We start from the raw sequence: 25,796 nt of genomic DNA, 5'->3' as shown, positions 1-25,796 counted from the left end.
TCTGATACAGAACATCTTATCCCTTATCCACAGAGTCCGACCGCTGGGACCCCCCTCCCCACTCTCTCCTTCCCAGCACCCGGCTCTTCTCATGTATTGAACGATCTAAGCATGGATTACTGTCGACCACTGCACGAAGAGGTGCCCGACATGTCCCTTTATGTATCTTTATGGGGGAGCCAGAGATACATTGGGGAGCCAGAGATACATGGAGGGGTGTGTTTGCCACTGCTTTGTGCAGTGGTCAACAGGAATCCATGCACGGTGCTTAGATCGCTCCATACATGAGAAGAGCCGGGGTGCTGGGCAGGAGATAGAAATGGGTCCCAGCAGTCGGATCCCCTGTAATCAGATACTTATCCCCTATCCTGTGAGTAGGAGAGAGTAAGATGTTCTGTACTAGAGTTCCCCTTAAACATATGTAAGGCTTTTACTAACATTTATTTTTATTTTTATAATGAACAGTGCCCTTTATTTTATTTGAGCCCCTGCCCTCCAAAATGTCTGTGCATGTCCCTGGGCATAGTAGAGGCACAGGGCAAGGTAAGGCCTGCTTAGCAACACATCCACACCAGGGGCCATGGAGCCACTACATGCTAGGAATTAGCAGGATTTCCCGTGTGTCTGTCATTACTGGCAGATGTGAGCTGCTGATAGCAGTGGGCATATGCCATTTATGGCACCAAACCAACTCTTCAGCCCACGATACGCTCTCGCTCATCACATAATGTACCTGTATATCATAGTTCTGGAAAGGGGTTTACCCCCTTTAAGGACACATGGCGTACTGGAACGTCATGTGTACGCACCCGATCTATAACGCGGGGCCACGGCGTGGCCCTGTGTCATAGCGGGTCGGGCCCGACTATGGCTAATAGCGCGCGGCATTGAACGCGGTGCCGCGCGCTATTAACCCTTTAGACGCGGCGTTCAAAGTTGAACGCCGCGTCTAAAATGAAAGTATGCCGGTTAGCTCAGTGGGCTGTTCGGGATAGCTGCGGCGAAATCGCGGCATCCCGAACAGCTTACAGGATAGCTGGAGGATCCCTACCTGCCTCCTCGCTGTCCGATCGCTGAATGACTGCTCAGTGCCTGAGATCCAGTGCCTGAGAGAAGTCAAGCGGCAGAATCATTGATCACTGGTTTCCTATGAGAAACCAGTGATCAATGTAATAGATCAGTGTGTGCAGTGTTATAGGTCCCTATGGGAGCTATAACACTGCAAAAAAAAAAAAAGTGAATAAAGATCATTTAACCCCTCCCCTATTAAAAGTTTGAATCACCCCCCTTTTCCCATAAAAAAAAAACACAGTGTAAATAAAAATCGATCAATAAGTCCTATCAATGCAAAAATGATACTGTTAAAAACTTCAGATCACGGCGCAAAAAATGAGCCCTCATACCGCCCCATACGCGGAAAAATAAAAAAGTAATAGGGGTCAGAAGATGACAATTTTCAAACTTATTAATTTTCCTGCATGAAGTTATGATTTTTTCCAGAAGTACGACAAAATCAAAACTATATAAGTAGGGTATCATTTTAATAGTATGAACCTACAGAATAAAGATAAAGTGTCATTTTTACCGAAAAATTTACTACGTAGAAACGGAAGCCCCCAAAATTTACAAAACAGCGTTTTTTTTCAAATTTTGTCTCACAATGATTTTTTTTCCGTTTCACCGTAGATTTTTGGGCAAAATGACTGACCTCATTACAAAGTAGAATTGGTGGCGCAAAAAATAAGCAATCATATGGATTTTTAGGTGCAAAATTGAAAGAGTTATGATTTTTTAAAGGCAAGGAGCAAAAAACGAAAATGCAAAAACGGAAAAAACCCCGATCCTTAAGGGGTTAAACCCAGCTTAAACTTTGTGACTAGCTTCTATTACAATATTGCCTTCAACTTTACAAAGTTTAAATGAAAATACATGTTCAGCTAGAAGCTCAATTTCTTCTTCTTTTGTCTGACTCGTTGATAAAAAAAAAAAAAAAAACATTTCACTGTGATCTTAGTGATACTGCATCTGTATTCCAGTCTTTAATTTCCTTTACTTATTCTCATGGCCATTTTAAGACAAAACTTCACAAATTGCACATATTCCCCACTGCTAATGTCGCCAAAACCTTGCCCACTACAACTAATGTAGAATTCTTTAATTCTTAACTTCAGAAATTGTGCTCTGAGGTCATTCCTTAGGCTTTAGTGTAGTTGTGTGAAATTTATTATACATTGTGGGACTTTTCATTAATAAGTCTTAAGTACAGTAGATAACATGCAACTAAAGCAGACTATGACCAGAACTTCAATGATAAATCTCCCCAAAGTGTAAGGTTTCTTTATTTTACCAAGTTGACAGTGCAATGACAGTAGTCCTTTTCTAAATTAAACTCTTAGGCTAGGTTCAGACTACGGAATTTCCGACAGAAATTCAGTCGTAAAATTTTCGTCAGAAATTCCGCTTGCTAAAATGTCTAGTGTAGTGAATGGGTTTCCATTCACAAATTCACACTCCGCTTAGAAAATCTGCGTAGAAATTTCCACCTGAAGAAAGGCGGTGCTCTTTCTTCAGGCGGAAATCCGCGTGGAACACATTGCAGTCTATTGGAGACTGCAGTGTCCGCACGGTCCTAGCGCCGACTGATTCAGCCGGCACTGGCCGCACTCGGAATCTCCGGGCGGAAATTTTCTGCCTGGAGATTCCATAGTCTGAACCTAGCCTTAAAGTACTTATATAGGTATTTGTTCACCAAAACAGCCAATTTTTTACCAAGACAATCATTCATCAGGTAAGGCTCCATTCACACTATGGCCAGCATTTATCATTGTAGTGTAAGTGATGCATTTTTCTACACCTTTTTTTTGTGTGCTGGTAAGGCTGGGTTCACACTACGTTTTCTCCCATACGGTAGCGCATACGGAAGGGGGGAGCTGAAACCTCGTGCTCCCGTATGCCTTCATATGCGCTCCCGTATGTCATTCATTTCAATGAGCTGGCCGGAGGGAAACGTTCGGTCCGGTCGCTCATTTTTGCGCTGTATGTGCTTTTACAACCGGTCCTAAAACTGTGGTTGACCACAGTTTTAGGTCCGGGGAAAAAGCGCATACAGCGCAAAAATGAGCCGACCGGACCGAACTTTTCACTCTGGCCGGCTCATTGAAATGAATGACATACGGGAGCGCATACGAAGGCATACGGGAGCGCAAGTTTCAGCTCCCCCTGCTGTATGCGCTCCCGTATGGGAGAAAACATAGTGTGAACCCAGCCTAATGTGTAGGAGAACCAAATTTATTAAATGGTCACAGAGCATTTGATAAATTTTGTGCAGATAGACATCTTCTGAAATTTCTCTCTTCACATACGCCAAAAAGCTAAGCTAAGTCTGGGCTGGTGTCGTTTTAGAGACTTTTCAGTGGCTTTGCACCTTTTTTGCGCCTTTTCACAAAAAGGCTCAGTTTATAAAACCCTTCCATATCATGTGCATTGCCAAAATCTGTGGATTGCAACTGAAAATCAGAAGAAATGTGTAAACCAAAAGGCGAAATAACTTGTAAGTTGACATAATGTCTTTGCGCAGATGACAGCCATTTGATTTGTGTTTATCACACAACATTAATGTAACTTTTTTTTTTTACATTAATTTAACAAAAGTGTCCTATAAGTTAAATAAAAGACTAAATGTAAGTCCTAAAATAATACAATATGTAGGCCACAAAATTTTAAAATGTGAAAGTTATAAAAGTACAAAATATTTAGGCACCTCGATACCCTCCTTCACCTTCTGGGAAAAGTTAAGCATAAAAATAAAGCAATATAAAGTACTGCAATGTTAACTTACCAAATTTTGCTGACAAAGCCAATAAAACTGCTGAAACTTTTGGGACATGAGCAACTGTGCACTTCCTACTGCACTCCGGATTTTTCCTAGATCTGAACATAAAAACACCATATTAACTGTATGATAAAAACACAGGCCACACTTAAAATATGAATTAAGAGCAACAAACCAGGAGAAGAATTTGGCCCAAATTAGATCAACAGGAATTTGACTCCCTGCACCCCTGGTGATCAGCCTCTTAAATGCAGCAGACTGAGATCTTACAAAGAAATACAATGAAGCAAATTATTAAGACCGCAAAGGAATGTGCAGTCTCATAGATGGCTATGCATTCCGTGCGAAGTCTGCAGAAAGGATAAATGAGTTGATAGAACTCCAGTGTCAGAAACATCTGTCACAGAAATTCTGCTGTGTGCACAGTGCAACAGAATCTGTGCATTCCATCTCTGTGAACTTTACCTCTGGAAGGTATACAGTTGGACAATAGCAGTTTTTGTATATTTTCACAAACATATGTGCCAACCCACCGTTAAAAATGGTTTACATGATGTAGTCACTAATAAGTGATAAGACAATTAGCAACACTGTTACATAAAAATCTTAATAGACGTCAATTCCTGCATTTGAAATTGATAACATTTATTATCTATTTATTACTGAACATTTAGTAAATAATGTGTTTAAATGGTCATCATAAATACCTTAGTTAAATTATACAGCGCGCTTAACGTTACAAATTCTCCAAATTGGAACTGTGTACATCGGGCCTACAGAACTTTTAACAAACGTAAAACAAATCAACCATCAACAACCAAGTCTGAATAAATCCCACTAAATGGGAATGTGTAGGAACCGTGAAACAGATTGATGAAGCCATTCTAGGGGATGTGTAATTATGTCTCTTAATAGCTTCATGTACATTTCCAACCACAGGCGTGAGAGCAGAAAGCATTATTCTATATCAGGTGTTCATTATACGGAGTCAAAACAAGCTTGGCATGTTATGTTAGAACAGCTCCACAGGCATGGCAAAGTCACAAAGATATTGCTATGACATAACATATATAGAATTATTTATGCTCTTTTGCCTTTTCGTGTACTTTTTATTTATATACTTCTCTATATTGTCTATCTATGCGAACCATAGTGTTCAGTATCTGGCATTATCTCCTTGTGCAGAAATTACTGCATGTAAATGTTTATGGTACTTGTTGAATAGTTCTGCACATCGGCTTGGAGAAATTTTAGCCCATTTCTCAGTACAAAACATTTTCAACACTATTAGGCTAGGTTCAGATTACGAAATTTCCGACAAAAATTCAGACGTAAAATTTCCGTCAGAAATTCCGCTTGCTAAAATGTCCAGTGTAGTGAATGGGTTTCTGTTCACAAATTCACACTTCGGAATTTGTGAAGCGGAAAATCCGCTTTGAAAATCCGCTTAGAAATTTCCGCATGAAGAAAGGCGGTACTCTTTCTTGAGACTGATTTCTGCCGCAGAAACCCATTGACTTCAATGGGACTCTCATTTCCTGGCGGATTTTTTTTCGAACGCGAAACGTAGGCAGATTGCAAGCGGATAACATGCGGAAAATGCGGATGGATTTGAGTCAGATATTTAAATAGGATCAGCCCACTGGTTCTTGGACTAGCCCACATTCCTCCTTTTAAATACGCCCCATATCCAGTTTGCAATCTCCATTTTCCTTTTTGGTCAAGGAGTTGTGCTTTTTCTTGTGGCTTGGTGTTTGGCTTCCTTTCAGCTTTTTCTCCACATTAATTTAATATAATGTCGGATCTGGCTTCTCCTGCAATCATTCCTGCTGAGGAACCACCAATTACGCACTTGCAACCCCCTGAGATGCGTGCTTTGATGAGCATTTTGGTCAATGTCTTGCGTCGTCGCAGGCAGCGTCAGGTAATTTATTGTCAAACTTCTTTGTAAATTTTTAAGGATGTTTGAATCACCTTTACATGTGTTGGACCAATATGAAAAAGGTTTCATTTTGTATGTTGTTTTTAGTTGGAGGCCAGGAGTCTTCGCCGTTATTGGGTTCACCCCATAAATCAGCTGCGTGACGACCGTGGTCATGTTGGTCATCTTTATGCTGAGCTCAGACGGTATGTGTGTATTGTGTATCCTGTAAATTTTTTATGTGTTTGTTACCTATTTATTTATTTTTTAATTTCTATTGTAGTTATTCGGATAAATTCTATAACTTTGTCCGCATGCCAATGGAGGCATTTGATTAACTTTTGGCCATTGTTGGACTCCCATCTTCAGCGTTCCCACACACAATTGCGCAAAGCAATCACACCAATGGAGCGTCTGTTGATCACCTTGAGGTAAATCTAATATATTATTTTGATTCCTATGTGGAGTTTAATTATCAAACATTGTATTTTCTCTTCTTTAATTTTTTTATTTTTATTAACTCATTAGAATGTAATCTAAATCTTCTACGATTTTTGTATTATTTTCAAATATATATGTTATGATTTTATAATGTTGACATAGTTTTATATGTGACCTTTGGCCATTCATCTTTTTTTTTTTTTTTTAAGATTTCTGGCGACTGGGGAGAGTTAAGCCTCGTTACATTTGCAATTCCGTGTTGGCGAATCAACCATCAGCGGTATTGTGAAGGAAACATGCACCATGATTTGGCAGTACATGCAGCCAATTTCGTTGCCCAGTCCAAACCAGGAGAGATGGCTTCAGGCAACATCAGGATTTCAGTCTGTTGCCCACTTTCCCAACTGCATAGGCGCTGTCGACGGTAAGCATATTCGTGTACAGCAGCCTCCGGGATCAGGATCCCGCTTCTACAATTATAAAAAGTATTTTTCTGTGGTCCTGATGGCGGTGGCTGATGTTCAGTACAAGTTTATTGCTATTGAAGTTGGCGCCTATGGCAGTACCGGGGACTCACGGGTGCTGATGTCTTGAATTTGGCCGTCATGTCCTTCAAAATCAAGTGACTCTGCCTCCACCAAAGCCACTTCCTGGTACCCTGAATCCACTTCCCTATGTTTTCGTCTCTGATGAGGCTTTCCCACTTCTGCCGAACCTGATGCGCCCATACCCACAAAGGGGAATTGATGACTGGAAGCGAGTGTTCAACCAGAGGCTTACCCGGGCACGGCGCTTCGTGGAGTGCTCATTTGGGATCATGGCTGGGAAGTGGAGGATCTTGAGCACTGCTATTCAGTTGGATGTTGACACAGTAGACTTAGTCATTAAAGCAACATGTGTTCTACACAACTATATTCTGGGCTATGTTAGCCCCGATATAGAACAGGAGGAACATTTGTCGTGGGGTGAGTCTGCTGGGTCATGGGGTTCTGGCCGCACAGCTCAACAAGCGATAGTGGTTGGAGAAGCATTCACTTCCTATTTCCTATCTACTGAAGGTGCCGTTCCCTGGACAAATTGACAGCCTTTTGTTGCTAAACAGGTTGGCCATTTGAAGATGTCTTCTACACACAAGAAGATGCTCATTATTTTTTTTTTTGGTGAGATATGAAGAACATCACCCTTTGTAAATGTTGTATCATGCCTAATTTTGTGTGTCATTATTTTTTTTTTTTTCAAAAGGATGAGTAGTAAACTCAAATTATAATTTGCCTCTATGTCTTTTACATTTTTTCGTTACCATATCCTGTATTCAACGTTCTGTATCGGTTTTCAAATTGATTTAGACATGTATTTTACTTGTCATACTCTTCAAACCAAATTAGACAAAAATGGATTACAAATTTTGTGTGTATTAAAGGAGTAGTCCAGTGGTGATTCAGTGGTGAGCAACTTATCCCCTATCCTAAGGATAGGGGATAAGTTGCAGATCGCGGGGGGTCCGACCCCTGGGGCCCCCCGTGATCTCCTGTACGGAGCCCCGACAGCCCGCTGGAAGGGGGCGTGTCGACCTCCGCACGAGGCGGCGGCCGACACGCCCCCTCAATACAATTCTATGGCAGAGCCGAAGCGCTGCCTTCGGCAATCTCCGGCTCTGCCATAGAGATGTATTGAGGGGGCGTGTCGGCCGCCGCCTCGTGCGGGGGTCGACACCCGCTATCTCAGCGGAGAGCCGGGGCCCCGTACAGAGAGATCGCAGGGGGCCCCAGCGGTCGGACCCCCCGCGATCTCAAACTTATCCCCTATCCTTAGGATAGGGGATAAGTTTTTCACCACTGGACTACCCCTTTAACCATGGCATCCTGAGGTCCTGTGTGGAAAATAGTTCAAAGTAGTATATTTTGCCATAGACATGCCACAAAATATCAATGGTCAATGTGATTAGATTATAGTGTAATGATTTGGCAAACTGATTATAATGACAATGTCATTGAATCTAAAATCTTCCACCTACATTAAATTCCCATTTTGAATCAACTATACTTGACCATGGATATGTTGTAAGCTCAATATCCCAATATAAAAGACCAGAGCAAGTTTAGCGACCCCCTAACTCCTTGAGGATCTCCTTATATTTGGATAATAAATTACCAGACACAACATTTTGTTTTTTTTAGTGTAATTGAAAATTTGTCGAACTAGCCATAAAATTACACTTTATAAACATTTTTGAACATTTGAAAGCAACAATGCATTCAAAATATATTTTTACAAGATAAATATCTGGACAGAAAATGTACAAACAATGCAACAAGAAAATATGTGGACCAACTTCAATTATGCTCATGGGAAAAATCACAGATTGTGATATGTGGGTTCAGAGGAAAAAGACTCCAATGCAGATTGATGCAGAGGGGTTGTGGTGGCTAATTACACTGCTACTAGGGTATTGTGTTTGAAAGGGAGGATGGTAGGGGTAAACCCCAGAAGAGGACCGAGAAGGTGGGGGGGGGGGGTTGTAAGTACCCACATAAAAACCCTCGGTTTGTGTGGAAATATTGTGTGCAGGTGGTGGAGGGCTGGGGGCCCTGTGACCAGCTGTGATGTGCAAATTTTTTATCATATCCTCTAATGGAGGCAGGGCCTGGGGGGGGGGGGGGGGGGAAAGAAAGACTTGCGCAACAGCGTAACAGTATGCTTTAAAATAGTTTTGGCGATCAAGAGCCACTTTACGGCAGCAAGATGCCATTTCATGCCCAAAATAAGAACTGTCATCACTGCTGTCAACCCTCCGAATAAATGATAGAGCTTGACTTTCAACCTCAAGCGGACTATCAGTTATTCGGAGGGATCTACGGGTCCTTCAAGCAGTGGGTGGTCTGGTGGTTGTTTGTGAAGAAGGTATGTTAGTGACTTCTTCCATCTCTTCAATCTCACCAGCAGCTGGTGTAGGTGTACTGCTGGGGGGCAGATCACTGCTAAGGTTAGGCACATCCTCCTCTACATCCAGATGTTGGTCAAAATCTTCCAACCGATTGCATGGGCCTGGTTCTTCAGATTCCAAAGGTGTGTCTGAACGTACTGGCTCAGACCTTGGCTCTTCATCTGCATCTTGTTGTGTATTGGATGGTGCCTGAAAGTTGCTTGAAGTTCTAGAATAAACAGATGTAAAATTTTTAGGAGCTTAGATATTTTTGGATGGGGGAGTATGGGTGATAAACCTGCATGCAGAAATTTAACATGTACTTATGGTCTGAGAACTCTGTTAGGGCGTAAAAATTGAAGTTGGTCCTCATAGGGTATTTTTTTTCCTTTTGCCACCAGCTGACCCACTTTTTTCTGTTTTCTTGATACCCTTCACAAAATAGTCGCTTGCAGATTTCCATCGGTTTCGGATGTCATTTACTATATAGTATTTTAAAATGTAACAAAAAAAAAAATTATCTTGTAAAAATATAATAAACAAAGATCCAGGTACAAAAATTCAAGCAAAATCATCCGTTAATTCAATTTTTGTTGATTGTCTTGCAATATATAAGGCTATGATTAATGTACATGTGTACACCAAAGGAATATAAACACAAAGATAAATAGGGATCTAAATAGTTGGATCAACTTCAACTATCTTTATAATTTTTAATAAGATAAAAGTGTACACGAGGAATTAAAAGTACAAAGATGTATGTTACTTTGAAAAATTTGATTGGCATCCTTTTCATTATTTGATGTTGTTAAATTGTACAAGTTATAAATAAAAAAATTATACCAAACTTACAAATCTCATTCTGAATTGAAGAAGACATTTGATCAAAGTTGTCAAATAAGGCTACTGCAATCTCATGCCATGCTTCTTCACGTCTGGTTCTATTAAAATATTCACCATGGCCCTTATCCCAAATCCAGGGACGACACTCTACCTACAACCAAAATTTTGGGACAAAATTTTTTTTTTATAATACCAGATTCACCATATTTTTAGAACTACATGTGCTTGTCCAAATGCAAATCTCCTCAAGCCCATAGTACACTGTACATGCTGCCATTATAAAACTAGGTGTATTTGTAAACATGTGCTGGGCTACATGCAGATCTCCTCATGACCATATTACACTGTACATGCTCCCATTAGCAAAGTATGGGTATTTGGAAACATGTGCTTTGCTAAATGCAGATCTTCTCCGGCCCATAGTACACTGTACCCAAAAAACACGCAAAAGCCTATTGGGATACATCAAATAGTATGTGACATAGTTTATACCTCAGTGATGACATCCTCTGTGCTTATACACATTCGGGAATAGGCTTGCCGGCTCATGTCTGTACCTCAGCTGCTTACTTCCCCAGCCAAACTTAAAAAAATTGACGGACCTGGGTCGGGTCATGTGATCACATGGTCCAAAAGGGGCAGAACTTGGCTCTCAGCGCACTCCCACTGTTTTCGGCACCGAATTGAAGAGGAAATTTAAGGCGGATTTGGTGGCGTCATTTCTGCTCTGAATAGCGGCGGATTACTCGCGGAAATGACAAAATTACGCATGAAACTGAAAAACACCTTTGGAGGCGGAAAATAGTAGCGTAAAATTTTCCAGGCAGACAGTCGGAAATTCCGTAGTCTGAACCTAACCTTATTGGTGGGTATCTCCCATGAACTGCTCACTTCAGGACCTGCAACATTTCAATTGGATTACTGTCAGGACCTTGACTTTCTGAAACTTTAACTATATTCTTCTTTAACGATTCTTAGGTAAAACGACCTTTATGGTTAGTGTCATTGTCTTGCTGCATAACCCATTCTCTTGTGAGATTCAGCTCATAGACAGATATCTTGGCATTTGTCAGTATAAATAAGAATTTATTTTCTAATCAATAATGGCAAGCTGTCCTTGCCCAGATGCAGCGAAACAGGTCCATGATACTACCATCACCTTGTTTCACAAATGGTGTGTTTTATTTTTTTGTTTTTTTAATGCTCAAATGCAGGTTTTTTCCTTTCTCCACACATAACACTTCCCATTTAAACCAAAATGTTCTAATATGTTTCATATGTCCACAAAACATTGTTCCAATAACCTTTTGGCTTGTCCAGGTTATCTTTAGCAAACTGCAGACAGACAGGAAGGAAGCTTCCCTCTTGCAATCCTTCCATGTACACCATTGTTTTTCAGTGGACTGATGAACATTAATAGCTGTGAGACAAGTGACTCTTTGTAGTATATAACAAAACAAATCTTTGCTTACCTTCAGTGCTCCCATGATCCTTCCGGTGTCCTGCTCCGGCCCCCCACAGCAATATTCTTTCTGAGCCGCAGCATGACGGTTGGGCTCAGGAAGTACCCGGGCCCAGTGTGTCACACAGTCGCTCAGTAAATCGAAGGCCGAGGCGAGACATCAATGCAACCAGTGATTTGCTGAGCGGCAGTGTCACACACTGGACCTGGGTGCTTCCAGGGCCTGACACATCAGGCCACTGCTTAAGAAGACAATTGCTGTGGGGTCCAGAGCAGGACACCGAAGGCATCGCAGAAGGTAAGTAAAGGTTTCTTTTGTTATGTACTACAGAATGGGCATACTTTTGAACCCCCCCTAGCTGCTGGATAACCCCTTTAAGTTGCTTACATATTACCTTGGGTTCCTTTGTGACTTTGCAGACTATTATACATCTTGCTCTTGGCATGATCTTTGTTTATCAACTACTCCTAGGGACGGTTGTAATGGTCTTGAATTTCCTCCATTTGTACACAATCATTCTAACTTTTAAAAATGGTTTTATAATCATTTCCAGCCTAATGAAGTCCTCTGAAATCTCCTTTGTTTGTGCCATGATACACTTCCTATGAACATGTGTTGGGGAAATGAGGCTTTGCTCAATCCCTTTTCTTTAAATAAAACAGGTCCCTCACTCACACCTGACGATCGATTGAAAACACTCGACACTCATGGGTATATGATACTTGATCATTTTTCAAAATAAATACATTACCAAGTCTAATATATTTTACTTATTCGTTTGATTTGATTCTCTTTATTTCATTTCAAGACTTTGAAAATCTGATGTAGTCTTAGGTCAAATTTATGTAGAAATTATTCCCCCATGCCCTTGTTACTATTGTATGATAGTTGGATAACACCCATGTAAGGGCATTCAAAAGACTTTATAGCAAACTCAGGTTCTCATCTCCCATTGATAATAAACTGAAAGGGATACTCCGCCCCAGACATCTTATCCCCTATCCAAAGGTTAGGGGATAAGATGTTTGATCGTGGGGGTCTGTAGTGATGACGGCGGGGTGCCACTGCAGAGATCGCAGGGGTCCCCAGCAGCGGGACCCCCAAGATCAGACATCTTATCCCCTAACCTTTGGATAGGAGATAAGATGTCTGCCCCTTGAAGTTCTCAAAAAAAAAAAATAATAATAATAATTACGGTAATATGATATTTTCTGTTCTTAGCCTTCAGATGTATGGTTACACCCATGCCTGTTCTTTTGTTTTGCATGGGTCCTGCAAGTGATCATCATATAGTATTAAAAGAGAAGCCAACTAGAACAGCACTGACACAAATGTCTCTAAAAATGTCTTATTATAGCACAAATATTAAGTTGATGTTTTTATTTATTATGTCACTTTTTACTTTCAATATGACTCAGTGAACTAATAGCATGCTAGCAGCTTCATTTGACAATGTAAAATAAGTTATGCAAACCAATGTCACTTTATCTTACCATCCAAAGACAAATCAGTTTATATGCATCCAACAAACTAAATTACAGCTCTTCAGAATGTCATGGAACACAAGACATAATGCAGATTTTATGCCCTGCAGTTTTGTTCATTAACTTTATAGGCTCTGATGAAACACAGCCCAGTATTGTCTTTTTGTGGAGGGACATTGATTAATGCCTTTAAAGGCTGGCTCCTGATATTCAGTCTCCTTGTGGACCTAAGAGGGTTGGAACCTTGAAACACATTGTTCTAACTAGCATTGAATAAATCTTTATTATGTTATGTATCTTGTCTGGAATTTCAGTATAAGCTATACATTATTTAGCAGGGAGTGACGCTTGCAGACAGCCATCTTTTCTGAATACTCTCAAGGATCTTCCCACCAGTGAAAGTTCCCCCAGATTCTTCTTCCTTGACTGTCCGGTTTTGGTGAGCCTGTGCCAATTGTAGCCTTGATTTTCTGCTCTTGGCTGACAGAAGCCGCACCCGGTCTGGTCTCCTGCTGCTGTAGCCAATGTGCTACAAGGTTGGACCTGTTATATGTTCAGAGACTGTATTTTGCATACCTTGGTTGTAACAAGGGGTAATTTGAGTTACTGTTGCCTTTCTGTCATCTTGTACCAGTTTGCCCATTCTTCTCTGACATCAAAAAGGCATTTTAGTCCATACAACAGCCACTCACCGGATGTTTTATCTTTATTGGACCATTCTCTGCAAACCCTAGAGATGCTTGTATTTAAAAATCCAAGTAGATCAGCAGTTTCTGAAATACTCAGACCAACCCATCTGCCACCAACAATCATGCCACGCTCAAAGATTTGTCGCCTTGACCACATCCACATACCCAAATGCACTGAGTTGCTGCTATGTAATGTTTATTAATTTATAGACATTTATATTGATAACAGTAAATGATAGAAAGTGATGAATTCTATAACCATCGTCCTTTAGTTTATTTAGCCACATGATTCATGATTTTTTTATGTAGTATTATTCTTCATCACTGTCACAATGTCTACAACATAATAAAACTGAAGACAGCATAAGAGTGCTGACCACTGCATTGTACTGAATGACATAACAATACATGTGTATAGCTTTAGCTATAAGGCTTTTGCACACCTTTAGACTAGTTTATTCAATTGTCATTACGTCTGTGGGGCTGTTTTTATAAACCCTTCACACAAGTACACATCTCCACTCTTCTTAATTATGTCTTGCACTATACAGCATAACCATGTACTGTTACTATGTTACCGTATTTTGTGTACATTAGGAAACATAAAGTGTGTCAGCTGTCAGCAGGATAGATTTACGAAGGGAACAAATAGAGAAATCTATTACACTGGCTGAATGGAAAATAAGCAACGCATATACCACTAGATGCTAATCCTATAATCTTGGCATGCAGCACAAACATGCTTTTCTAACACCAGCTAAGGCTCTTGGAGAAGATGAAATGAAAGAAGTAGCCACTCATAATCTCCAGGCTTTTAAATTAGATGTTGTCTGCTAAGCAGTTAACCTTGCCAGACCTTAATAGTTTTTCTAGTGGCTCTACCACTAAGGGCTATTACACTTTAATGTTTAGGTGGCAATCATTTCAGTTCTTTTAGACTTTGATGAACATAGCACTGCCCTAAATAAATAAAAATTTGGCATATTTTATTCTCCACTTTGGACAGTCCATACTTGTTAGAAGGGTCACTAGACAGTAAGTAGACATCAAAGTTTCTGCCATGCTGGGATCTACAATGAATGGTGAAACTTGGCAGTAAGTGTTCAGTTCTTTTGCTGCACCAACACAGGAGGGCTTAAAGGGGTACTCAGGTGGAAAACTTTTTCTTTTTTAAATCAACTGATGCCAGAAAGTTAAACAGATTTGTAAATGACTTCTATTAAAAAATCTTAATCCTTCCAGCACTTATTAGCGGCTGTATTCTACAGAGGAAATTCTTTTCCTTTTGGATTTCTTTTCTGTCTGACCACAGTGCTCTCTGCTGACATCTCTGTTCATGTCAGGAACTGTCCAGAGCAAGAGAAAATCCGCAAGTTCCTAAAATGGATAGAGGTGTCAGCAGAGAACACTGTGGTCTTGACAGAAAAGAAACCCCAAAAGAAAAGAATTTCCTCTGTAGTATACAGCCGCTAATAAGTACTGGAAGGATTAAGAATTTTTAATTTACAAATCCACTGATTTAAATTGACACTATATAATGCTTAAAGGAGAAGTTTAATACTAAAAAACGTATTTCCTAACCGCAGGATAGGGGATACATTTTAGATCACGGGGGGGGGGGGGGGGGGGGGGGGGAGGGGGGGTCTGACCACTGGGGCACCCCGTGATCTCCCGTATGGAGCCCTGGCTCTCCCTGTGAGCCTCTCGTCAGGACCTCCACCCAAAGAGGGGGCCGCCATGCCCATAAATATATTTTTATGAGGGAACGGAAAATTGCCAAACGTCTCTCACATAGAGCTATATGAAGAAGACATGGCGGCTTCCACTTGGGGCCGGAGTCATGACGTGCCGCCCCTGGGAAGAGCCAGGGATCCATACAGGAGATCACGGGGGGCCCCAGCAGTCTATCCTGTGGATAAGGGATACGTTTTTTAGTATGACATATATCCTTTAAGCATTACACAGTGTCAATTTCTTTGAAATGCAGGACATGTCTTCCAGGACAAGAGATGGTCTTTGTAGTCACTTTCTATTTTTGCCAAGAAATGAGAAGCTCCCTCTATTACCTCAAAATTCCCAAGCAGAATATATGAAAATGGGGTTTCTAAACTGGACAATCCCTTTAAAGTCAATCTGCCATCACTTCTGCCATAAGTCATCAGGGTGATCACTCCATTTCACTCCACCAGCCTTGATTGTTAGATGACTTGTTGCTCAGACATTAGAGTGATTACAGGTTACCTTTAAAGCATTACTCTTACTAAAAATAACTTTTGACTGTCGATCAGACATGCCAAAAGATGTTGACTGCACTGGGTCTCACTCTTGATTTATTAGCTGGAGAAGCGGGTGGCATTGTGCTCTGCTTCCTGGCCAGCTGAGAGATTCATCAATTTCTCTACATAACTCACTAATAACTCACAATTACAGTGGGTCTCAGGAGTGAGACCAAGTGCAATCCACAGCTTTTCACATAAGGGCACATCCTATAATGTGGCAATGCACATATTTTCATTTTACTTTAGCCTTTAGGAGACTGGCAAACAAAATAAGAATAAAGGTTTCTTACTTTCTTCAGAAAGGTCATTCTCTTCTGCCTCTCTTTCCATGTCCTTACACCAGTCTTCCAATCTCTTTGTTTCAGCATGAAGGAGCTTCATAAACCATGTTCCATCTTGTCGACTGGGCGATATTCTGCCTGAGTCCACTACATCATGAGAAGGCTCTAACCAGGGATCTGGAGGGGGCAGATTTGAAGTGTCCACAGGCGTCCTGTAATCTTCCCTGTAACTAAACAAACCCTGAGTCCGGACTGTTCTTACTGCACCATACTGAGTAGGAGTACTTGGTTCAGAATGTCTTTGAAATGAGGATCCAAACTGGAGGCCTTTATCTTCCATTGTGATATGACCTGGAAAACCTTCTAATTCTAAGTCTGCTTGAACAGCCGCTGTTACACTGTTTGACCTCTTGAAACGTCCTTGGCTACAGAAAGGGAAAAAGAGAAAGTAAGATATTTTACAATAAACTGTAGTTCTAAATAGTATAGATTATAGTGAATGGCTTCAAACTATAGACAGACAACAAATTTTAAAGGGGTTGTTCACTTTTTATTTTATATGTATAGAAAAGGAAATCATGGCCTTTTCCAATATACATATACTGTATTATAAAACTTCTGCTCAGGTGACATCCCCTTTAAGCTTACAACTAGTACTAAAACTCATTAGAAGCAGTTACTGCTATTGCATAGCAGTATCCTTTCTATGTACGAGTCCTCACCCAAAAAAATATATAATATAGGAGGAGGTTGAAATAGGGTGTCACAGCCTTGCATGTACATGTTCTATATCATATTTTAATAATGGTAGTGAATATCAGGTGATAGGCAGGGTTATACAGTCAGAAGGAGTGTAATTGGCATACATACACACCCTTCAATGTACAACATTCACACCCCCTGACTATATAATCCTGCCCTCTGCTTGATAGCCATTCATTTTTTTAAAAGTTAGTTCAAGCAATCTGACTGATTCCCTGGGATGGAAAGCTGGAATCATCATTCCATCCTCTGATATGGGCTTTTCCATTCTTCTGGGGAGGTCAACACCTAACACTGCCTCTTAACTAATAGCTGGCCACAGTGGTGTCCAGCCTCGGACGATTATAGGCTGAGCGGCAGTGTTATGTATTGGGCCCAATGCCGGGCCCAGGCTCAAAACATAATTACACTGCCACTCAGCCTATTGCTATCACTGCTGCCAACAATTAGCTGAAACGCTGACTCCGGTCAGCTAATTTTTGCCCCGTATGCGGTTTTCCACTGGACCGAAAAGCGGTTTTAGCTCCCACCCAGCCATATGCGGTCCCGTATGGCTGAAAAGGTGATGTGAACCCAGCCTCAAGCAGTGTTTCCCAGCCTTTGGCTGTCCAGGCTTGCTGGGAGGTCCCACCTGCATTTCTTGACTTTTGTCTCTGCTGCAGGGGACAGTTTGCCAGCTAGACTGCAGACCAGAAGGAACCAGAACTTTTAGGGGTTAATTTGACACAAGAAGTTACAATAAATTATTAAGAAGCATATTAGAAAAGTAATTCAAATAGGCTAATCTATAATATATTAAATTTCATTGATGGAGACCGGTACCAAAACTTTAAAACTATGCATTGAGTTGTTCCTCCATCATTCCTCCTAGAAATGCATAAATTAATTGACACTGATTGGACAGTGTCAAAATAATTGCTGTAAGTTGCCAAAATTACACTGCCTAATGAATGAAAAAGTGAAGTCCAGCATAAACCTGCTACGTTGGAGCTCAAGATCCAGATGCCCAGGGCAGTGGTGGCCCCACTAGGAGTGATAGGTAATGCATCCTGAGCAACCACCTACCTCCTATTTCTAAGACAAATGCATAGCTACCCGAAGGACCTTTTGCTCTCATATATTATTGACATCTAAGCAATCTTCATAGTAAACTGGTTTGAATTAATTCACTGAAGTAAATTATTGAACAATACATTTGCTGGTAGCTGTAATAGGAAAAAGAATGAAAACAGTACTAGGAAAAAGAAGGAAAAAGTACTGAAAACAAGCATTTTGCATCTGATAAAGGCACCATGCAGGGCAATTTCTTAGGCTCATAGCTTGTCTATTGCATTTTAAGCTTATATTTCACTCCATTGGAATTCAAAATAGTCTAAAACTCATTGGTTGTGAATACAAAACACCTATAAAGGAACTGTAAAGTACAGAGTATGCCTAAGCTTACCGTTTTTCATCTTCTACCTGCACCCCCACAGAATGATATTCTCTTCCTTTGCTTTCTGTGTCCGAGTCAGCAGCCTCCACCTACATAAAGAAACACATGGAAATATTCTTAGGATATAATATACTGTAAGGATATGATAATTAATTCCTGGTTACCTTGAAGCTCATATCAATTATGAAAACATTTCTATGTAAATAAACCAAGGGCAATAGAATGTTTGCATATAACTTAGTGATCTAGTGATGTAGCTGAAATCACTAAATGACCATATAAAACATTAAAGTCATGCATAATAATGTAAATAATTCAGAGAAATGCAATGAAACAAATACTTTGAAAAAGATCATAAAATTGTATAGATTGCGGAAAAAAAGTGGTTTGAACAAAACTTGACTTTCATAATCTTTAAATAAATCTCTTTAAATAAAAGTTACACACACAATATTGTGGAGTCCGCATGTCTTGTTCACCATAAGAAAATAAAAATAGAGAAAAAGAAACACAGCCGCACATCCACAATTTGTATTTTGATCAACTTGCTTCTGAGCATAAATTCAAACATTAACAGGTTGTTAGTATACTTTTTGATCAAAGCCCACTCGCCCCGTCAAGGCCACCTATTCAGAGTGGGTCCTAACCCAACATTGGCGTAGCGCCGGGCGGCAACCACCACCACCTCAACACCATGCCCACAGGGGGAGTGACCCAGTGGCTAGGCAGCCCCAATGCTGCCCGACCAAGCTCCTGGCTCTGGGCCCCCCCACACCACCCCACAGACAAAGCATCACAGTAACAATGACCGCTGCAGTGCAACCACACCAGTGTGAATACCTACCAAGTGCTCCCTGCCAGAGGGCTGGGAGAATGCTAGGAGGAAACCCTTACGCAGTCTCCTGCTAATTAAAAAACACCTGGGCCATACTGGTGTTGTTCCCTGTGACAGCCATTGATTCTGTGATGCTTTGTCTGTGGGGTGGTGTGGCCCAGAGCCAGGGGCTTGGTTGGGCAGCAGTGGGGCTGCCTGGCTACTGGGTCATTCCCCCGGTGGGCATGGTGCCTCAGAGGCAGTGGTCGCCGCCCAACTAGGTGGCCTTGACGTGGCGAGTGGGCTTGTACTTTTTGGTCAAAATGTATTCTAACAACCTGTTAGTTTTTGAAATTATGCTGATAAGCAAGTAGATCAAAATACAAATGGTGGATGTGCGGCTATGTTTCTCTATTTTTGCTGTACTCTTGCTCACCATAGTTTACTCTTACTGCTGGCTTCTGAAGTAATATGTATGTAAAGTCCTGTAGTAATATGTATGTAGAGCATCTGCAAAACAGTGCAAATAGATTGTGGATGGGTGACCCTGGAACATGAGCGGATTTACTGTTAAGCATAACAGGCGTGCTCAGATTTTACATGTGTCCATCTCTCATAGTAGTGTAAATGGTCCAGAAGACCTATTTATGGAGAAGGTACAATATAGAAGGATATATGATCCAAAAGCCATGTATTTATCATTGGACACAGATCACCTAGTTGATTAACTACAAGCATCTTTGATTACACGTGGCCACAGTCATTTACCCTGTACAAATATTTTCCTGATGAGCCTATAATACTGAAAATGGTATTTTTAACAAAAACAAAAAAAAAATCAACTGGTGCCAGAAAGTTAAACAGATTTGTAAATTACTTCTATTAAAAAATCTTAATCCTTTCCATTTGAAACACAGATCTGTCTTCTGACATCATGAGCACAGTGCTCTCTGCTGACATCTCTGTCCATTTTAGGTACTGTCCAGGTTAAAAGGAAATCCCCATAGCAAACATATGCTGTTCTGGAAAGTTCATAAAATGGACAGAGATGTCAGCAGAGAGCACTGTGCTCGTGATGTCAGCAGACAGTTCTGTGTTTCAAAAAGAAAATAATTTCCGCTATAGTATTCAGCAGCTAATAAGTACAGGAAGGACTAAGATTTTTTAATAGAAGTAATTTACAACTCTGTTTAACTTTCTGGCACCAGTTGATTTAAAAAAAAAAAAAAAAAGTGCCCCTCAGATACGTGATCAATACAGATCACGGCATCTGCGGCAGTGCAGTACTTTGATTGGATGATCGGATCGCCCGCAGCACTGCCGCGGTGATCCGATTATCCAGAATGGCGGCCGGAGGTCCCCTCACCTGGCTCCGGCCGTCTCCCAGGGTCTTCTGCTCTGGTCTGAGATTGAGCAGAAGATCACCGACAATACTGAGCAGTGCTGTGTCCTATACATAGCACTGAACAGTATTAGCGATCAACTGATTGCCATGAATAGTCTCCTATGGGGACATAAAAAGTGTAAAAAAAATTAAAAAATGTAAGATAAAAAAGTAAAAAAAATGTGAAAAATCCCCTCCCCAAATAAAAAAGTAAAACGGCAGTTTTTCCCATTTTACACCCAAAAAAGTGTAAAAAAAAGAATTAATACACATATTTGGTATCGCCGCATGCGTAAAAGTCTGAATTATTAAAATATATTGTTAATTATCCCATACGGTGAACGGCGTAAACGTAAATTTTTTTTTAAAAAGTCCAAAATTGCTGCTTTTTTGTCACATTTTATTCCCAAAAAAATTTATAAAAAATTAATAAAAAGTAAAACCTAAACAAAAGTGATACTGATAAAAACTACAGATCATGATGCAAAAAATGAGCCCTCATATTGCCCCATATACGGAAAAATTTGAAAGTTATAGGTGGTCAAAACGGGCAATTTCAAACATACTAATTTTGTTAAAATGGTTTGAGATTTTTTTTAAGCGGTACAATTATAGAAAAGCATATAACATGGGTATCATTTTAATCGTATTGACCCACAGAATAAAGAAAACATGTCATTTTTACCGGAAAGTGTACAGCGTGAAAACAAAACCTTACAAAATTTGCTAAATTGCGGTTTTCTTTTCAATTTTCCCACATAAATAATATTTGTTTGGTTGCGCCGAACATTTTATGGTAAAATAAGTGATGCAGTTACAAAATACAATTGGTGATGCAAAAAAAAAAAAAGCCCTCATATGGGTTTGTGGATGGAAATATAAGAGAGTTATGATTTTAAAAGGTGGGGAGGAAAAACGAAAATGCAAAAATAAAACTGGTCTGGTCCTTAAGGCCAAAATGGGCCTGGTCATTTAGGGGTTAAGGATATTAACTTTGTGTGGTATACTTTTAAATGAAGTTCACTTTTGTATTCTGGGATGCCTGTTCAAGCAAATTGATATTGAACTAGAGTTTGAGTATAAGGACCGCATTACATGGGATACCTGACTAGTAACATTGCTACATAATGAACAGAAATAGAGCAATTCACAGGATTCCATTGACAGAGCACATGTATGATATTTGCTGTATTGAGTAAATGTAAGTATTTATGTACCATCTACACGAATTGGCCTACCACATGAAGTACATGTAGCACCTTAGCCTGGTTATTGTCCATTTAATCCAGTGAATTTATGTTTTTTTTACTCACAACTATTCATTTTAGGCTATTTTAATCATAATATTAAAAGTTATGTTTCAATAAAACCTTTGGAATTGTTTCACCCACAGATCACAGTCATCAGTCATTCCAATAGAGCACAAGTTTACGTGGTATTTTTCCAGCAATTTACAAGAGAGGTCATACTGCCAAGTGGAAACCCAGCATTACACAGGCTGATGAGTACAGTAAGGTGTACAAACAAAGCCAATGGACAAGTGATTGGGGGCATGTTTGCACAGGGCAATGATGGGCTGAACAAATGTTCATGCAATCATCAGCTTGTGTAAAGGGACCTTTAGGACAATATGGTTTTGTGGCATGAAATAGCACCAGCAAGGAGGCCTCATTCTCCTTGCCCTCTGTGCTCTATGAATATTTCTGAGTATCAGAAAGAACCCCAGGGTGTGTCAAACTGTTATTAAAGGGGTACTCCGCTGCTCAGCATTTGGTACAAACAGTTCCGAACGCTGGAGGCAGCGCTGGGAGCTCGTGATGTCATATCCCCGCCCCCTCATGATGTCACGCCCTGCCCCCTCAATGCAAGTCTATGGGAGGGGGCGTGACATCCGTCACGCCCCCTCCCATAGACTTGCATTGAGGGGGCGGGGCATGACTTCATGAGGGGGCGGGGCTATGACATCACGAGCTCCCAACGCCGGCTCCAGCATTTGGAACTGTTTGTACCAAATGCTGAGCAGCGGAGTACCCCTTTAATAAGGATTTAAGGAAAATATCTGCAACCATCTGACCCAATAATATTATTATTTATGCTTTGGTTAACCTAACATTAAGGAGTTTAATTATTAAGATAAATTCCTCAAGCTGTAGAGGCTTTTCTGGGGAGGAGTTAGATCTAATAGTAAAACAAATTGCCATATATATTTTTTAGATCTTGCCTTCTATTTTTCTTCATTGGGGTGAGGAGGAAAGTATTATTCATTAGCAGCCTGTTTTACAATTTCGCCTCAGCATATTGATTTCTACAAAAATACTAAGCTTACTTATGTAAATTGTAATACACCTAAGGGCTTAGCTATTACCATATATAGTATAATAATTCATCATTACAGCAGTTCTACTTATATACTAAAAAAAATTAAAGCAAATAAAATCAGTCATAATCAAATGGGTCACTTAAAGGACCTCTTAAATACAAATATATTTATTCTTCCCTGCTGGAGGCGCAGTATGGCAGAAAACTTGAACAGTAGAATCTCAGGCTTTGTACCTACCATTACAAATTAAGAAAGAAATTACTGTTTATGTGGCAAGTAATATATTATATGTAGAAGTATATTAACTGTTGAGTATCCAGAAATACTATATGTCTAACCTGCCTAAGGGGGTGGAGTCTTCTCTTCCTAGTGTCATGGCAATGTTGTGAAGTGTGCACTGACTAGTCAGCTGCCTCCTATCGTTGCTTACCCTTTCCTCGAACAGCAGGGTTATGGTGGATCTAGGGGAGGGTGTGTGTGTGGGGGGGGGGGGGGGCGCTTAGAAAGTGGCAGGGGAAGAACAGGAGGACAAAGGAGAGCTGCAACCCGGTGTGTGTGGGGGGGGGGGGGGGGGAATCTGTAACAGGGACAAGGGAAGACATAAGGTGGCAAGGGCTCTGTAAAAGGAGCAGGCAGGAAGAGACAAAATGGCATGGGCTTTGTGAAGGAAATAGGAAAAAACAACATGACAAATTTTTCTGTGAGGGGGCAGAGGGTTGTATGGTTGTATCTAATATAGGGTGACTTTAGTACTTACCTGCCAGACAGTAATTGACATGCTTAGGAAGGATCTGTGTTTGTCTTGGGGCTAAATGGTTGTGTTTTGAGTCCACCATAATGTTGTTGCTTCCCTTTTATGAAATGACTATTTCTTGTTGGAGTTCCTTCCCTCCAATTACAATTCCCATGATCCCTTGTTTGTAAGTGTGAGGTCACTTTTCTCCCTCTCAAACATCAGTCACCGCACCCATTGCAGCACAGGTGAGCTGCCTTTGCATGCTGTGCTGTGTTTGAAACTACAATTCCCTGCAGCCCTGTCAGGAATATTCTTCCTCCCACTCAGTAGTCGCTCCACCCATTGAAGCTCAAACAGGCTCCCTTTTAACACCTGACTAGTGATGTAATGTCTCAGGCTGCACTGCAACCTGGTAAAAGTTGAGAAGACATAGATTTTGTATGCTGCTAAAAATGAACAATCTGGAGCAAAGACAACATAATAAGTGCGAGACCAGCCGTCAAACACAGGTACAGACACTATATTATGATCTACACTAACTTTACAGCCCCTGTAGCACAGTCAATTATTTAAAAAAGGTTCTGTATGAGTTTCTGTTGAGGGAGCGGAGTATCTGGCAGGGACTCTGGTGGCTGAGACAAGTAGCAACAGAAAAACACTGCAAAAAAAAAAGAAAGAAACTGCTACATAGTTGTAACATTATTACCAAAAAGGAAAATGTGGCTATACAATAACCAAACCAGGGTAAGCACTTTACTAGCCATTACTTTTTATTTATTGTAATATACTGGTACCTTGACTTAGCGCACCCTTGGTCCTCTTCTCGGTAGGAAGGCCATTGAGCCGAAGATTGGGAATTTTTTCATCCCTTCTTTCTCCCTTGTTTACATATCTGTGACACGCCTTGTATTGCGGTGAGATTCCCCTTTTTATTTTATATCTTGAGCATACTATATTGCACACTTTTGTGCGCATTTTGGGGACATGGTTAATCTTTATTATTATTATTTATCACAGCAATCATCATCATTCATCACAGTAACTGCTATATAACAAATGGAACCTCTACTATATTGACCTGGATGGACTAATTGCAGGTCTAGGAGGGCACTGATTCATAAGTGGAAGTCCTGGTTGATTTGTTTCTGGTATGTTGTTTTGACTGTCTACTTGTTTTATGAACCTATTTTTGATTAACGCCCTTTGATATATACTGGCTTTGATAGTTTCAGTCCCTCTGACCATCTAAACCTCTATATTGGAGTTTTTTGTGGAAGTTATTGATATTGATAATCTTTGGTCCACTATAGTGTTCCAATTATATAGGTACTATGAACTGTACTAGGTATGCTAATTTGACTATCATATACTTTTACAGTTTTTGGAGATCACCTTAAGTCTATCCCCGTAGTCCTGCTGAAATAGTTTTGGGACTACTTCACCATTCCTGATTGCTATGGTTGCGGACATTATATGTGGCTAACACAGAGGTACAATATTAATATCGATATATCACATGTAGAATCTGTGTACTCCACTAGTGACTTTGATCGTGTTTATATATACGCTATTCCTTTTTACAGCTAGATTCACCCCATTCTGGTCATATTCTGGACTAAGTCGGCGTCATGTTTACAATATAGGGGACACATCACTCGACTTGCATCATATATAGTGAATGTACTCAGCTCATATGTTGGATTGTTATCCTAAGCAGTTCTATGACTCACTCAATTGTGCTTTATAACTATATTTATCTTTATCATACATTATATCTTATTGTAATGTTTTCTCCTCCATTCCCTGATGAACTCTAGTCATTTGCTAAGGGAGAAACGCGTTGGAAAGGGAGCACGAGATGCTTCAATAAATACATTTCATCTTTTTTATTGTATTTCTAATGAAATATTAATATCATCCTAACCCTGTCCACACTTATTTTTTCAGTGAGGGCAAGGGTTTAGACTAGGTAGGGCTTTCTAAGAAGTAGGGGTTCACCTATATCCTATACCCCGTCCCTTCCTGAGTTGTGATCTGTGCACAAATTGCCGGATCGAGAGACATAAATTTGTATTGTCAGTGTACCTTATATGTCCACTTGTATTGATGTTTTCAAATAAAGATTCATTTTATCACATAGGTCTTATTAATGATTCTGAGAGTGTTGGTTATACAATAACCAGCATCAT

The 25,796-nt window shown here is 40.3% G+C and overlaps 1 protein-coding gene and 1 long non-coding RNA gene across 12 annotated transcripts in view; one reads left to right on the top strand and one right to left on the bottom strand.

Moving 5' to 3' along the window:
• Positions 1-25,796, bottom strand: part of DLGAP2 (DLG associated protein 2) — a 1,068,027-nt gene that overhangs the window by 43,095 nt on the left and 999,136 nt on the right. For all 11 annotated transcript variants that reach the window (XM_056565689.1, XM_056565688.1, XM_056565692.1 and 8 more), the window contains 3 exons: positions 18,363-18,442; positions 16,166-16,581; positions 3,839-3,930 (listed from right to left, as the gene is read on the bottom strand). In XM_056565689.1, coding sequence (XP_056421664.1) covers positions 3,839-3,930; positions 16,166-16,581; positions 18,363-18,442 — 588 coding nt within the window. The remainder of the gene's footprint in view (positions 1-3,838; positions 3,931-16,165; positions 16,582-18,362; positions 18,443-25,796) is intronic.
• LOC130361956 (uncharacterized) lies at positions 5,870-6,616 on the top strand. Its single transcript, XR_008891213.1, has 3 exons — positions 5,870-5,959; positions 6,037-6,184; positions 6,404-6,616. It is a non-coding gene; the product is annotated as an uncharacterized LOC130361956 (long non-coding RNA).

Source organism: Hyla sarda, chromosome 3, assembly GCF_029499605.1.
Source record: "Hyla sarda isolate aHylSar1 chromosome 3, aHylSar1.hap1, whole genome shotgun sequence".
Classification (NCBI taxonomy): domain Eukaryota; kingdom Metazoa; phylum Chordata; class Amphibia; order Anura; family Hylidae; genus Hyla; species Hyla sarda.
The sequence above is the reverse complement of the archived record's forward strand: the minus strand, read 5'-3'. Positions and strand labels throughout refer to the sequence as shown.